The sequence below is a fragment of the Poecilia reticulata genome, chromosome 9 (genome assembly GCF_904066995.2).
Source record: "Poecilia reticulata chromosome 9, P_reticulata-male-v2, whole genome shotgun sequence".
In the NCBI taxonomy this organism is placed as follows: Eukaryota; Metazoa; Chordata; class Actinopteri; order Cyprinodontiformes; family Poeciliidae; genus Poecilia; species Poecilia reticulata.
In genome coordinates this window covers 26063922-26079538 of record NC_088838.1, presented here as the reverse complement: position 1 = coordinate 26079538, position 15617 = coordinate 26063922, and the positions used below count along the sequence as shown (strand labels likewise).

Genomic DNA, 15617 nt, shown 5'->3' with positions numbered 1-15617 from the left:
ATTTAAGCCCCTAAGTTCATGCAGCCCTTTGTCAGACCTTTCTGTTTTCTGCTTGTCTCATGCTGGTTTCTGCTTTGCGGTTTCCCCTCTTGCATCCTTTTTAAAGTTTGTTTTCATCATCAAACCATTTACAATGTTAGTATGCCTGTGTTGGGCCTATAAACACAGTTTTCAGCAGAGCACATTTTCTGTCTCTATCAAGCACTTTTCCTTATTTCCTCCTCTCCTCGACAGAGGACCACAGGGCTACCTACTGGAGACTTGTTTTTTTGCTTATGTACATGAAACTGAATAATGACAAAATTACTAACATTATTGCTGCTCCGGCTCTTACCAGAAATACTCTAATGACCAAACTATGAATCATTGTTTCTGATGTGTCAAGATGTGTAGGTAGCCATTCATGTCTTCCATTCCATTCAAGCTGTTGCGATGAAGGAATAAATTAATAATTTTTCCACATCTGTAACGGCGGTGCCAATATGTCATGTGTTTTTCTATTTCGAAAAAAAAAAAAATACAAAACAGGACAAGCTAATATATTTCTGTGAAGGATAAATTTAATCTGCATCTCTTCTACAATCATAACTTCATGATACAATCATCATAAAGTTTAAAAACATCAGTAATGCTGCTTTTAAAAAGGTCGGCATTATAGAAACTGGTAAGAAACGCTCTACTCCCAGCAGCCTGCTTCTGTTAACCTTGAGCCTTCCGACCAACATTTTTCTGACACAAATAGAAACAAACATAAGGTGTAAAAAGTGTTTACCATTGTCATTTAAGCTGTGCATGCTGAAACATGATATTAGTGCTTGCTGTGAGCAGGATGTTAAAAATCTAATCCCAGAACAACTTAGAAAAAGAAATGGCACAATTCGATAACATAGGCTGGAATTCATAGAGTGGAGCCTTGTAAAAACAAATGGATTGTATGTCTGCATTATCAGCACATAAGAGTCGTTAGAAATAAGTAACAAAAATGACCAGAGAGACAAAGTCAGAAGGCACAGAGAAGCAGCAGTGACAGTCGCTGCTCGGTGAGGAGCCTGTAAACATTCTGTCCTGTTTGTCTGAGAATAAATATTTCCTGAAGGCAGGCAGGCAGTGTGTTGGCCACAGGAGTGTTGCTGCTGCTGGAGAGGCGCTGAGACCAAAAATTGTTTTTGAAAACTGTCCTGTAAGGTTAAAAACTCCTGATATAGGAAGTCTTGCACCAGATGTCTAGGCAACAGTGAAAACAGGCTTCTCTCTCTGCTCTTCGTCTTCCCAAGATTAATCCGTTTATTATTATTATTGATCCCTATAAACTCTAGGCAACTGTGTTTGCACTTAAAACTGGCTTAATTTTCTAAAAATACACGTGTAAACGTCCCAGACAAAGAAATGCAAACGGAATTTCGTTTGGTGTCCTCCCCATAAACGTCCCGTCCTGCTCTGACGTCAGCTCCCAGCAGTCTCTGCGAGGTATCGCCCTTTTCTAGCCAAAACCCCACTGACCAATCACGGGAGCGGCACGGCCGTTTGTCGTCGAGACCCAAAAACGGGATCGGGTGATCCGTTACGCGTTGTCGTACTTTTGCAGAGCCTCTTCCAGTTTGCCCGTGATCTTCTGGAAGAAGGCGATCTGCTGCTGGAGATGGTGCTGCATCTGGGCCTTGAAGTCTCTCACGCGGATGTGGTGGAAGTGCTGGATCTCAGCCAGCGTGGCGCAGGAGATGATGTTGCAGCGGTCGTTGATGCCGTCTGCCTGCGCCCGGTCCATCTTGCCCTCCTCCACGTGCTTCTGGCTCTCCTTCACCTTCGTCAAGGCTCCTGTTAGGAGATGATGAAAAACACAAAAATTAGTATTTCTATGCTTGCTGGTTGCTCTTAAAACTAGAAAAAAAAGAAGAAAGAAATGAGCTGACTGATCCAACAGATTTAACATTTTCAACGTAAGTACCTGAAAGCTTTTGCTCCAAGCTTCCTGGGAACCAGGCAGAGCCTCATATCTGTTTATAGTTAGAAAATCTGGGGCCCACACTCAAAACATATAAATGACATGATGTCACCCTGGAGCCTTCAACCATTTAAGGGACTTTTTGCGGCATTCCTGATGCCAACTACCAGAGTTAAACAAACACACACTGTCCTTATTAGGGTATTCTGCAGCCAAAATCTATTCCCACTTTAGCTATCACACACATCTGTACATATAATCCTAATAAAATAACTTTGAAATGTGAGGAGGAAATTTGACAAGATGCAAAAAAAAAAAAAAAAAATTGCATGGAGTTACCAAATGTTTTACAGAACTACATTTTAGTCATTCTAAATGAAACTAAAATTTTACTTCAAGATAAAAATCCAATTTACTGTTATTGTCAATAAAATATAAAAGAGTTTAAATTATTATTGTGGTTAATTTAGTTGTGCAGCTGTACTTCGAGTTTTGTCTTTGCTTCACTGTTGTGCTTTCTGGCTCATTATTAAGTCTCAAAAACCACCGATCAACAGAAAAATTTACCACCTTCCACCAATGTCCTCGGGTTGAACGTCCTGCTACACTTTAACCCAAGGCACTGGTTGATGAACAGCAGATAAAAAAACACGTTGTTCTAAATTCAATAAATAGATGATTTCTGATATAATGAAGCTACCACATCCAGCACCTTTAACTCCTACGAACTTACAGAAACAAACTTTATCTTTATCCCATTAAGAACATCTGATATGTCTGTTTGATTCTCTTGAAGAGAAATCAGAGAAGTTATCATCAATATTGTGTGGCTCATTTTCCTACCAGAAAAAGTCAAGTATAAAACTAACAAAAACTGCAAAGGAGCAAAACAACGTCACCTGTTGCAGCAGCCTGAATAAACAGTCAGCATGCCATCGTAGAAATGATAATATATTGTCATATCTCTGTGCTTCCTCTGGCATCATTTTTGTTACTGCTTCCCACAGTAACGACTTTCTCACTGAAGAGTGTCGACAGCATGTCTTGGAAGGGGTTATGTATATATGGTGTATTCAGTGATTAGAAAATGTGATGATTTTTGACTTTCAGGTCAAACTATCAGCAGACCAGCTTTAGTTCTCACCGTTTTCCAATCTATTCAATTTAAAGTCTCTTGGACTACATTATTGTACTTATAAGGTTTTTTACCCTAGAACAGCTCTACAGGGAGTAAAAAATGCCCCGAAATCAACCATACAAGGATTGATAAATTTAGGAAAGGAAGTGAAAATTGTGAGCATGACACTCATGCTAAGAGACCGAGCAACGTTTGCTCTGAGTGTTCGCACATACTGAATGCTCCTCTCGTCACTGTGGTGGGTTCTTGTGGTGTAAGTGAACCGAGACAAAGGTTTAAAAAACGGCATTTTCACACACCGCCTCAAACTTCCTGCAGAGCAAGCCTTTAGATAAGAACGTGCAAACACTGAAAAGTTCCTTTCTGTCATTTTCAAAAAATCACAAGTTGTGCGAAACAAACATCACAAATGAAAACCTGCTCGACAGGAACATGACACTACCAAATAAGGCATAAATGTATGATTTATGAACTTTTCTCCTTATTAGAACTTTTCTGACGCACCTAAAACTGTGCAGGTTAAACAGAGGAGGTGTGATTGTGTTTTTAAATGTCTACGCCAATATACATAGTGAATTGTTTGTTCAAAGGGCAAGAGAAGAAACATGAGCTCACTCGGGGGTTGAAGCTGATGTGAAGCAATTTTTAAATAAATAAAAAAACGGCAGTCAACATAAATTAAGAATAGTTAACAATGACAGGTGAACAGGTTTTCAGAGGAGATTGGCGTCTGTGAGGCATGAAGCGAAACATCTCACATTGTCGTGGGATTTTTTTTTTTTGAGTCACCAGGCCTGAGCAGAGACTCTGACGATTCCTGGAACATGACGCCAGAGAATGCCTAACACACACACACATCACTTTTTTCCCCTTAAAGTTTGCATGCAAGTTCCTGTGTTGTCTTTTTTCTTTCCAATGCACAAGATTCTAACAAAAGGTAGCACGAACGACAAGCTAAGGACGTGAGCACAACAACAGAGGGATGCATGTGCAGGACCAAACTGATAAAAGAGAAACTTCATGGGAAGAAAAATAACTGAGGCTCAGAGGATGATGTTAGCACTTTGCAGTATGCTGAGCCACATCATGCTGCACACAGCTGCCGCACAACCTGCCAAAAAATACTTTGGGTTTGAGTATCTGTGAACCTCGAGCAACAGAAAAATACTTTAAACCATGCTGCATTTGCTGTATCTTAGATGTGGTATACCGAAACAAAAATCTTCATTTCTCTTGCTTTTGTTTTGCTGTCATCCACAGTTCAACCTGGCAGCTAAAATAAGCTACAGCAAAGAAACAAACCTCAACCTGAAGACTGGTTAAAATCCTGGCCAGATTATAATAATTTTCAATCTACTCTCTTTGATTTTTGTCACAAGTTTAAGATAGAATTTGTAATTTACATTTGCTCATCCCAGTCCTAACAAACTGAGGCCCTCTATAAATAGCTCAGCTCATTGCTGAGGTACAGCGACCGCCCTGTGGGCTCGTTGGACCGAATAAACATCATTCTGAGTGATCAACCCTGGTAATTGTATTCTTTTAATCATCACAGTCAGCTGAAACCTGGTTTACAAACTTGGAATGAGCAGCTTTACCCTAAGGCTGAGCATTCTGTTTGACAGACAGGGGAAGAGTTTTCAGCTGCACCTGAAAACGCAGCTGACTCTGTCAATCAAATGTAATTCAGGCACAAGTGGGACTAGATTGTGTCTGTTTAATTATGTAACTTTTATTAGCAACACTGGCAAATATGTCCAAAATAATCCTTAAATTAACCTTTAATCGCAGAACTCACCGTCATTTTATAGCAAAAATACTTCCATTTAGAAATATAAAGATATTTTTTGCTCTTTTCAGTGTTGCGACATTACGTATACCTCAAAATGTATAACTTACTTTATGTTTTTAAAAGGGTGCAAAATCTTTTACAGGTGCCACCTAATAATTTCTACATATTTTTGACAAAAATACCTGTAATGAAAACAAATTCAAAACTGAATTCCCAGACTCTTCTCTTTGACCAGCTGAGCTGTCTTTGATGTTCAACTGTAAAAATAAAAAAAACTCACTTCTGTTCCTTCTCTAACTTCCTCTTTTACAGTTGGCAGCTGTGTTAGAGATGCAAGCTGCTATTTTTAAGCACATACATTTGCAGACGTTTAACACACAAACGCAGTAGAACTACGTGCAGCGTGCAGATGAGCAGCGCTCCAAACAGGAGTTTTTCCTGATGACTGTTTTGTTAAAAAAGTTCTGACTGTGGAGCGTGAACGTGGCACAGAGTTCCCTTGCGCAGGGAGCCTTTTCAGCCCTTACGTAATCCCCATTTATGCAACGACCTGAGCCAGAGCGGACGAGCCAGAGACAATCCCCGTCTCATCGCTCCACCGCCTCTGGTGGAGCTGCAGAGGACATTCAAATAAGCTGCTATGATGCCTCAGGTGTTTACACGGCAATGTGAGGCTGACTCAGCAGGATGAACCAGCCTCCTGGTATATTGCTGCTTTCTTTCACTTTCCTTGTCGTTTTTTTTTTTTATCACTTCCTGTTCTAATATGACTGATAAGACATGAAAACGTTTGCTCGGGGTATTGGGGATCCCTGAGTGAATAAAATGTAGGAAAGTCTTTTTCTTGTTTTTTGCCCTAATTAAGACACATGCAAATGCAGCCATGTGTTCTAATGTTCCATTTGAAACTTTAAATTAAAATACTAGCTACACAGAAGTACTTTTCATTTTAGCAGCAGTTCTGCTGTGTCTTTTGACACTGCCATTTCTAAACTCGATCAATCTTCCTTCCACTTTTTCCACAGCTTAAAATAAAAAGGAAATGTCACACCCCAGTGCTGTCAGAGCCTCAAAATGATTTTTTAGACAAAAATAGAGAACTGAAAGGTTTTCCAAAGCCAGTCAATAGCATGAGTTGGTGTTGTCCCCTTAAAGCTGCAGGGTAATGACTAATGGGATCTTTGTGAAGGTGGAGATCAATACTATGACAGCTAAGGTTCTCTTGCAGGAAAGCTCGCATTTCACTGGTGACCAGGACATAAAACATCCTGTCTGATGTTTACGGGTCCACAAAGCTAAAAATGGCCACACTAAATAAACATTTCCGGAAACATGAATTTGAAGACAGAAAATGGACTTGAAACCCTGTGGAATATTTCAATTACATCTAAGTTTCAACGATTGTTTCCGTTAGTCATTGTCGTTGAATCATTCAATCCCCGACAACAGTTTCTGTTCAACCACTTATGTGGAGGAAATGTATACTTTGGTTTTATGACAAAGGATGTGGCCATGTTTCTCGACTTGTGCACAGATGAGTGTAGCAATAAAACCTCCCTGCACAGAACATTTGAACAATACTTGGGTGGACGCTTGCTTTGCATGTAACAGATGGGGACCAAGCTACAAACAAACCGCCATCTATGGGATTCAGAGTTAAAACAGAAACACACTCGTTTTAGCTAAGTACTTTATAAGAATCCTAGATATTGAGGCAAGTAGTAAACATGAACTGACTTCAGTGAGTTTACGTGGCCCAAAGTAATCCCATATGTCACCTTCATTGTGGAAACATGTTTGTTTATCACGTCCTAGAAGAGCATGTCTGTCTCTTGCCTCTTCCACATTCCCTATAAAAAGAATAGAATTAACAATGTGTTTCCACTTGCATAATGACCCAAACAAGAAAGGATTCATGAATGGGAAAAACAAAGATAAATGAACTGAACTCAAAGTAATACGAAAGACTAGACCGCCCCAGTCAGTATGAAAAACAAGAGATCAAAGTGCTTTTACAGACAATATGCTCCCTGTGGCGCACCTCTCTTCGACTGCACACACTGTCTTCTCCTTCAGTGCATGATGGGATTGTGCCTAAAAAGCAGTTCCCCAAATCGCTCAGTCGTTAACATAAACTTGCTTTAGCACAATAGCCTGTGCAGATAGGATGCACCGCTGTTTTGGTTACGTTTGTGAATCTGTGTTTGTAGTCTACGTGGCAAACTTGGCTTGAGTGGACTGGGAGGTTTGTGTGTTACTGCAGCCAAAACACAGTCTGTCCTGCTTCCTCTGCACAATCTATTGTGGAGTAAATGGTCCAATTTTTTGCAGGGACCCATCCGACGGAGGTATCCACAGGCTTTGTCATCAGCATAATGCAAAACACAAGGTATTCGGTGAGCAGCAGCAGGAAGCAAGAGGAGGAAACAAACTCAGACTGGTGCAAGTTTTGCATGGATTGATTGAGTTTAGACTAGGACAGAGTGCAAGCCTATACAGTCGCATGTTTTGCATCACAAAGATTTCACATTTTACTCTGTCACAATGGAATTACTTTAACAGTTGCATATATTGGGAGGTACTGATGTTCAGAAAACTGTCAGTCAAGTTTTACCAGGAGTAACGAGGAGTCGTTACGTTTAAACTGCGTGTTATTCAGTTGTCTATACAGATAACATCAAATTACTTTTCCAAGCATCTTCTAAAAAGTCATGCCAGTGAAGCAGGACGTTCTTCTCACACAAACTCTCTTGGTTAAATTGGACCATCTACCGCTACTCAAGACAACCTTCGCTTAATATTCTAAACATTCTCACTAGGGATGCACAGATTGATCAGCCACGATTTCCTTAATTTTGAGTGATAGACAATCGATTGATACTTATATGTGAAACCGCTGTTATCCACCAATCTTACGTATGGGTCTATGTCCTCAAAGGTTTGAAAATCTGCCACTGTCCTCTCTTGCTAGGCTGTGAGAGGCAAGAGGCGGACAGACCCACCCATTCGCTCATGTCTGCATGTGCTCAGATAACAATAGTGACCCCACAGTAGCCAACTTAGCGACTTTGTCGAATCCTGCAAACATTGCTACCACGGTCATATGTCCGTACAAATACCACAAGACTAATTCCCTCCCCCAGTCACATCACATGCACAAACGACAAGATATCGAAATGAACATTGGTTATTAACATCAGCACAGTTTCATCTAAGGGATATGACACCAATGCATTAAAAATAATGCTGACATCGTGTGCTGTCAAAATACAGATATATCCTGCATTACAAATAAAAACAGAACTATAGCGGCAAACCACAAGGACCAGATTTGGGTCACTGTGGTGTTATCTATGACAACTTTTCACATTAGATTTTCACCAGTCTAATCCGAAATATATTGGCATTGGAACTAAAATAAATAGAAATAAATTTTAAAAATGCCTAACTCATGTTGGTTTATATCCCATTTTAGCAAAAAAAAAAAAAAAAAGACATGTTACTACCAAACTATATTGTAGTTCATAAAGCAGTCCAACCAGTTTAACCTCCTGAGAAAAGGAGTGGTTGAAATTGTAAGTTTTTATGTTTGTTTTTTATGTGGAAATATAAAGAGATGATGTCACATTTGAAGACATTATTTCATAACACCCCTCTGCCTGCACACTGTGGAACACGTCGACATGGTGGAATATAGGCTGTCCTTCTTAACTTAAAGAAACCCTTTAAGTATGTTAATAAATAGATTCTTAGTGCGAGGTTGTGTACTTTCTTCATTTAAATAATTTGAAAGGTAAAACATTCCTTCCCCACAGAAAACTACACATTCACAAAGGTAGGACTTCACAAATCATCTTCAGAATATCATTTGCTGTAATGTTTTTAACTTGTCAGACATACGAGAGTGATTTGGTCTCACACTTACATTCTATTAAAGAAAGCTGCAAAGGTCAAATATTATTATTCAGATAATTTTGTACTTGATTTAGTAGTAGTAATAATAGCAGAAGGTATAAATGTTTTGCTTGGCACCAGATTACAACTCACATTCAAATTCTTAATATTTTAAGCAGTTTAAATCCTAAGCATTAAATAACACTACCATGAATCTTTAATGCGAAAATCTATCACAAAGATAAGCAGATTCATGTAAAAGGATATAATTAATCTTTAATCTATCTTACAAACTTTCTACTCAAAACTTTTTCCATTAACTTTAAATGGTAATTAAGTATGAGACGATCTCTCATCATTATTCTGGAGATAAACAGCTGGTACCATGAAATGGCTGTAGTGGAGGTAAAAGGGCAGAAAGGACTCAGAATACTTTGGGGAATCATTGAGTTCCTCTTTGCTACCAGAGAACGATAAACTCTTTCAGATAATTTCCATTCCAGGTGAATGGATTGGAAATTGTGGTAAATGTTAGGTTGCTACTTCCTACTACGTTGCACGCTTTCTGTAAATAAGGACTTTTTTTCAGAGATATGCCTCGAAAGTTTTTAACAATAGGAGAGTGCCCATGAGCAACCAGTACATACTAAGAACACAGGTGTTTACATCTCAGTTTTTTTGCTTCAAAAATAGAAAACAGTGGTTACTGGATTATCAAACACTTGGGTCAAACGTTTTGGGTGTCCTCACACTGAATCTCTGAAATTTTGGGCCATTTTCTCCTGACAGAACTGGTTTAACTGAGTCAGGTTTGTGGGATGCCTCCCTCTTACACACCTTCTGAGCTCTGCCCACATATTTTTTTTTAATGGGACTGAGCTCAGAGCTTTGTGATGCTCCAAAACACCGACTTTACTGTCCTTAACTCCCTTTGTAACTAATGCATAGGTACGATTAGGCTCACTGTCCTTCTAAAAGAACCATTTATGCCTAAGCTTTAGCTTCCTCCCTCATGCCTTGAGATGTTTCTTCATTATTAGGCCATAATCTTTTCTTTTAATATTTCCCCTTATGTAATGGCTTCTTCTCCACTGAGTGGAATTTCAGGCCAAGTCAGCAAGACTTGTTTTGTTTGGATCATAACACGTTTAGCAGTTTCAGTCAGCATCTACATAATTTAATTTGACTTTCTTCTGGGCTTGACACGGACAATTCGAAGCAAAGCAAATCTCTAGAACACTGAGCCTTTCTCCGTCCAGGATGTTATGATGGCTGGACATGTCCATGCTGTTTATACTTAATTTAATAGCTTGAACATATGAATTGGAACATTCAGTTGTATAGTATCTGAAAATATATATATATATATATATATATATATTGTACCCGAGGATGAACCAAACTGTTCAGAGTCCACAGTTCTCTTCTTGGAAATCCTGTCTGATTCATTCTGATTTTCCCAGAAAAATAATGTATAAAGCATGACATCATCGTATTGGCTTTTACAAATTGTTTAAAGGCAGAGTAATCTTAGTGTATGTAAACTTCTGACTTTAAAAGAAGTGACATGAGAGCCTCAAAAAAATAGAACACGTATATGTGCGTGTCTGCTTTATGTGCTTCTGCATTTTTAAAAAGCTTCAATAAAGCTAATGTCCATAGCATTGTTAGTATTTTCTCTTTTCTAAGAAGGAAGCAGGTGTTAGATGGATTATTAATACTTCTGCTGTGCCGACTATTGTCCTTCTAAACTTCACCTCAAATCATGACTGACACTTTGACACGTTGTGTTAAAGAATGAAACAGTTGGTGACACTTATATGGACAGCGCCCTAAGTCAGTCTGAAGTTTTAGTGTAGAAAACACAATCATTTGTGAAGGATAAACCTGCAAATATACCTGCAACATGTAAAATGACATTTTCTCAATGTCAATAAGCCACCGCCAGTCACAGAACATTAAGCACAGGTAAATAACTACCCTGTTCATGGAGCAGGTGAGTCAAACAGGAGCAGCAGCAGTTGCATGTTAACAAGTCTTCAAGTGCAAACACAACTTCTGTTTATTCTGGGAACTGACCTAAGTTCTGTTGCTGACTTGTGTGAATGACATTTCAGACTAGAAGTTATTTGTTTATCCAAATCTGACCATTAGAGACGCTTAAAGTGAAACGATTACTCATTTACAAATCATTTATAAACTATTTATTGGTGGTTTATAAATGGAATAAGACATTGGTGTTATGATATAACAACGGTAAAGTACAAATTTAACTATATTACCCAGTAACATGTAATATTTTACATCAGAAAAAAATCTGACCACATACGGTTGGCCATGTAATTCCTGAAATTGGGATGCATAAGTGGCCAAAAATAACCCTGAGAATATATATATATATATATATATATATATATATATATATATATATATATATATATATATATATATACATATATTATATATATATATATATATTTTTTTTTTTTTTCTGAAAAATATAGAGCAATGACAACATTAATTCCCTATCAATGTGTTTGAAAGGTGAAAAGATGTTCAGTTAAATGTGCTTCTTGTTGTCTGACTGTGGTTGGAAAGTTGTTGGGGTTGATAATGTGGGCTAGCCAACACCGGACTTTGCTAAATTAGGACAGGCCACATGGAATTAAAAAAGTCCAGACTTCAAAGTGTTCTTTTTGGGTTAGCAGAGGCTTAAAAAGGTCATAACAAGATGGTGGCCATAGAGGTCAGTTGTTTAGAGAGCATGTGTCAAACTCAAGGCTGTGGGCCAAATCTGGCCCTCCATGGACATTTCTGTGGCATTTATTATTTTATCAGTCAAGGCAAATAAACCGTTCATTTGTATAGTGCCACATTAACGTGAAAAGATGTTAAATCTTATTTAAAACTCCTTGTTTTGAGGGATAGTGCTGATATAAAGCAAGGTTTCTGACTTGAGCTTTGATTCTCCTCACAATTTTAGTAAATTAAGTAGGAGTAGTAAATCTGCTGCCAAGAACAAATGTCTATTTCTCTGAGCTACTGTACTGTTGATGCTAAAATTACAAGAACTTTATTCGGTATAGGAAAAAAGTTTTACAAATAAGTAGGCAGGTGCTGACTCATTTGTGAACCAAAGTGGGAAACTGACCACCGCAGCTTTAGTGTCAGATTAAGACTACATGATGAGTTTTAAACAATGCAAAGAAAAAAAAGGACTGATTACATATTTTGTTATTGAAATGAATAATTTCAATCCTTTAGAAGGGCTTTTTAAATTCAGAAAGATATATCTGTTCTAACTGTTTTATCAATTTCATTAGAAATGAATAAAGTCAGCAGTTGAACAAGGGTTTTGAAACTCCAGGACGGTATTAGTGACTCTTTTAATGTAATGTCTGTTCAGACTTTCAAATACAAAACCCCGAAGCCCATTAAACAAAACCACTCCTACTCTCTACAAGTTAAACCTGCTTACCTGCCCTTTGAACATCAGTGTGATGTGTTCATGTGTAATTTTGCACTTTGTAAGTTTATCACATAAACACAGCTACCACGTTGGGGGAAGCTCCTTAAAGCATTATTTCATTTTAAAGGATTGACTGAGTGAGAAGTTTGTAAAATGCCTCAGTGTAGTTGGTTTTACCTTTTTGGACATGGATGACATCTGGAAAGTTTGCCAGGTGACCTTGGTAAAGAGCTAACAAATCCATAACTGGGTCCAGATCTTTTCTGGGCTGTTCATAAAAATACTCTCCAATCGCTTCGTAGGTATCTCCAGTGAAGGAGATGGCGTGGTTGAGTCCTGATGAATATGTCTGCTGGTCCATCTCAAAGGCCTGGCTCAGAGCCTTAAATGACATCCCCACCTTCTGGTACTCCTTCTTAAATCCACCCATCTGCTTGCGAGCAAACTCATTAACGGTGGCGTTGAGCTGCATGGTGCTGTCGTCCATCCTCTTGGTGAAGGTCTTGAACCCGTCAATTTTGCTCTCCACCTCCTGGAAGTCGAGGGGAGCCGGTGGAGTGCTGATGGTGAGGAAGAAGTTGGCTCCCACTAGCTCGTCCTTCTCAGCCTTCCTCTTCCCCTGCTTCCAGGCCTTCTCGTCTGTGCAGGTCAGAAAGTGCTGGAAGACGTCACACTTGGACAGGACAGGGTGGCTGGTCATGTGGTTCATCCACCATATGAGACCCTTCCTCCTCTTGGAGATGAAGTCCTCCTCGAAGCGGCCTGTGGCCTGCTTCTCTGGGAGGTGTGGCACGGAGATGACTGGGAACTTCTCCGCCAGGCGAGCGTAGAGCCAGTCGAAGTGCTTGTACCTCCTGCTCACAGGGTTCTGGGTGTGCGTGGGGGTCAGCTTGTAGGAGATGTAGCTCTTCATCCCTTTGAACTTGGTCTGCTTGGTGGGATCGTCAATGGTGCAGGAGAAGGGGTAAGGATTCTCCTGCCACGCCGGACCGTACTGACCCATCACCACACACAGCTTGTCCCCATCCTTCACAAAGCCGGACGCCTCTCCGAGCACAAACGCCTCTCCTCCTGACTTCACAAAGGTAGAGAACCTGTTCAGGTTCCTGCCCACTGTGGCTGAGCTCTTCGCCTGCCCTACATTCCCTCTTGGACCAATGTGTGTTGTCATTCTGTATGTGGAGCCCTCGGAGTCCTGGTACCTTCCTCCCACATTCCCTGGCTCATCTGCTGCAGTGGAGCTGTCATCCCAGTCATCATCCCAGTCATCATCGCTGCCTTGGATGTGGTGTTTGTTGTTGTGATGCTCTTGTATCGGCGCCGTGTATGCGGTTAGCCCTACTGGGGGCGGCTTAGAGAAGTTCTGGAGTTTGTCCAAGCCTCCAGCTGGGATATTGGAGTACCGAGGCTCCGCGTTGATGTTGTAGCTGTTCAGCGCAGCCTCGCTCCTCAGGATCTCCACGTACGAGGCGGGTACCAGTCCTCTGTCCCCTTTGCTGTTGGAGCCCTCCAGCCAGCCATCAATGTCCTGCTCGCTGATCAAAGTTAGGATTTCGCTCTCCTTCACCGACAGCTCCCCCGGGTTTTCAGAGTTGAAGTCGTAGATCACTCTGGCTTGGAGCGCCATGGCTCACACGGCAGCTGGAAGCGGGACAGCGGGATCACTTACGGGGGCAGGAGGGGAACACAGCAGTCAACCCACCTCCCCAAAAATATGTCTTTAAAATCCTCCTCAAGCTCAACGTTGGAGCTTTAAACTGCCTTTCTGCCTCCCCTGGACTCCGACCTGATCGGAAGCGGCGGTGTTTTAAATCCAGCGGTTGCAGCGTGTGAACACGGACTGATCTGCGCTGCGCTGCAGCCTCCGTCCTGCTCCCACCGACGCTTCTTCTGCCTTTAAGCGCTGCGCAGCAATCCGACGGAGACCAGGCGAGACCAGTCGAGGGCGGAGCAACGACAACATGCAGCAGCTGCAGACAACATGAATCAAACCTCCTGCGCTGCTTGTGTTGGGCGTTTCAAACCTCCCAAACCCGCCACGGACTACTTAAAGGTGAGTGGTGGTAATGGTGACAACTCATTAAAAATGCATTCTTCATATAAATTAAAAATAAAATAAATTAAAAGAAAATAATAAATAAATAAATAAATTAATAATAATAATAATAATAATAATAATAATAATAATAATAATAATAATAATAATAATAATAATAATAAACAGATACGGAATCTATGAAATTTCCGTTCAGGGCCGGTCCAAGTATCTTTAAGGCCCTAAGCAGAATTGCGTTTCTTACTCTGGTTGAGCCCCCTCCTTTTTAGCTCATTAGTGCTGTGGAAAAAAAACAAAAAATGTTTCTTCTGTTTTCACTCTTTCGTCTTGCTTCATTTTTTTCCAGATCATTAAAAAGATTTTAATAATAAATAAATAATTTCCAAATATCTATGTTTGAGCCCATTACCAGATGATTTAGAGAGTGATCAAAAATAATTAGTAAGAATTATAATATAATTAATCTGAAGGAATTCACAAGGGAAATAATTTAAACTAATCTTTTCATGTTAAACCTCCCAAACCCACCACCCTGTGGATAAAACTGCTTAATTACAAATGCTAAATCCTAATTTAGGGAAATAATATCAAAATGCTGTCATTTGTCTGGTACGACCTCTCTCGTTTAAACATGAATATACATTGATTTTAATTAGACAAAACTTACTATAATGTGGAAAGTCATAACTTCTCATGTCATGAGAAGTTATGACATGACTTCTCATGAAGTCAATCATAACTTCATGAGAAGTCATGAAGTTATGATAACTTCTCATGAAGTCATCATAACTTCATGATGGCTACTAGCCATATCAAGTAGCCATGATATGGCTACTTGTTGAATTAATATTAAAACAGGGCATGGCTGTGCTCAACCACAATTTGACTTGGACAGTCGATCTTTGGTATCTTCCGGTTCCTTTCTTCTACAACTCTTTGAATTAAAACTATAGTAAAGAAATAATTTGGTAAGTCTGTTAGGTCTCACTTCAGCTGGATATGACACAAAATGTTAATCTTTTTCAATCTTGAGTTCAAGAGTTCAGTCAGTCAAATAGTGACTAGCTGATGTATTCGATTTAATCAAGGCGCAAGCTGACTTGGACTGTTCCCAACCTTGTGTCATCATTCATCAGCTCAAAGGAATGACAGACATCCCGATGACAAAGGAATTTTTCATTCTTCTATCCATTAGTGCAGTCAGGTGAGTTGCTGACTCAGCTCACTGTAGGTCACTGAAAGTCTATTTTTAAGTCTTTTACAATTACATTAATGAGTTAGGAGTCATCCTTCTAAAAATACACTTTTCATTCAATCAAGAGAGAC

General features: G+C 39.7%; 2 protein-coding genes across 2 annotated transcripts in view; one reads left to right on the top strand and one right to left on the bottom strand.

The window, feature by feature from the left end:
* Positions 1-538: 538 nt before the first annotated feature.
* Positions 539-14172, bottom strand: snx18a (sorting nexin 18a). The gene is made up of 2 exons (XM_008418095.3): positions 12413-14172; positions 539-1815 (listed from the first exon to the last, which is right to left on the bottom strand). Exons 1-2 carry the CDS (start codon positions 13860-13862, stop codon positions 1562-1564), a joined length of 1704 nt encoding a protein of 567 aa, XP_008416317.2. The 5' UTR covers positions 13863-14172; the 3' UTR covers positions 539-1561.
* Positions 14148-15617, top strand: part of arl15a (ADP-ribosylation factor-like 15a) — a 113672-nt gene continuing 112202 nt past the window's right edge. The window contains exon 1 of the mRNA XM_008418092.3: positions 14148-14288. Within this exon, the coding sequence (XP_008416314.1) occupies positions 14217-14288 (72 nt within the window). The 5' untranslated portion in view covers positions 14148-14216. The remainder of the gene's footprint in view (positions 14289-15617) is intronic.

Coding starts and splice junctions, on each gene's coding strand:
- snx18a (XM_008418095.3), bottom strand. CDS start 13,862: ATGGCGCTCCAAGCCAGAGTGATCTACGACTTCAACTCTGAAAACCCG. Junction 1,816..12,412: donor TGTCATCCATGTCCAAAAAG/GTAAAACCAACT, acceptor ATCTCCTAACAG/GAGCCTTGACGAAGGTGAAG.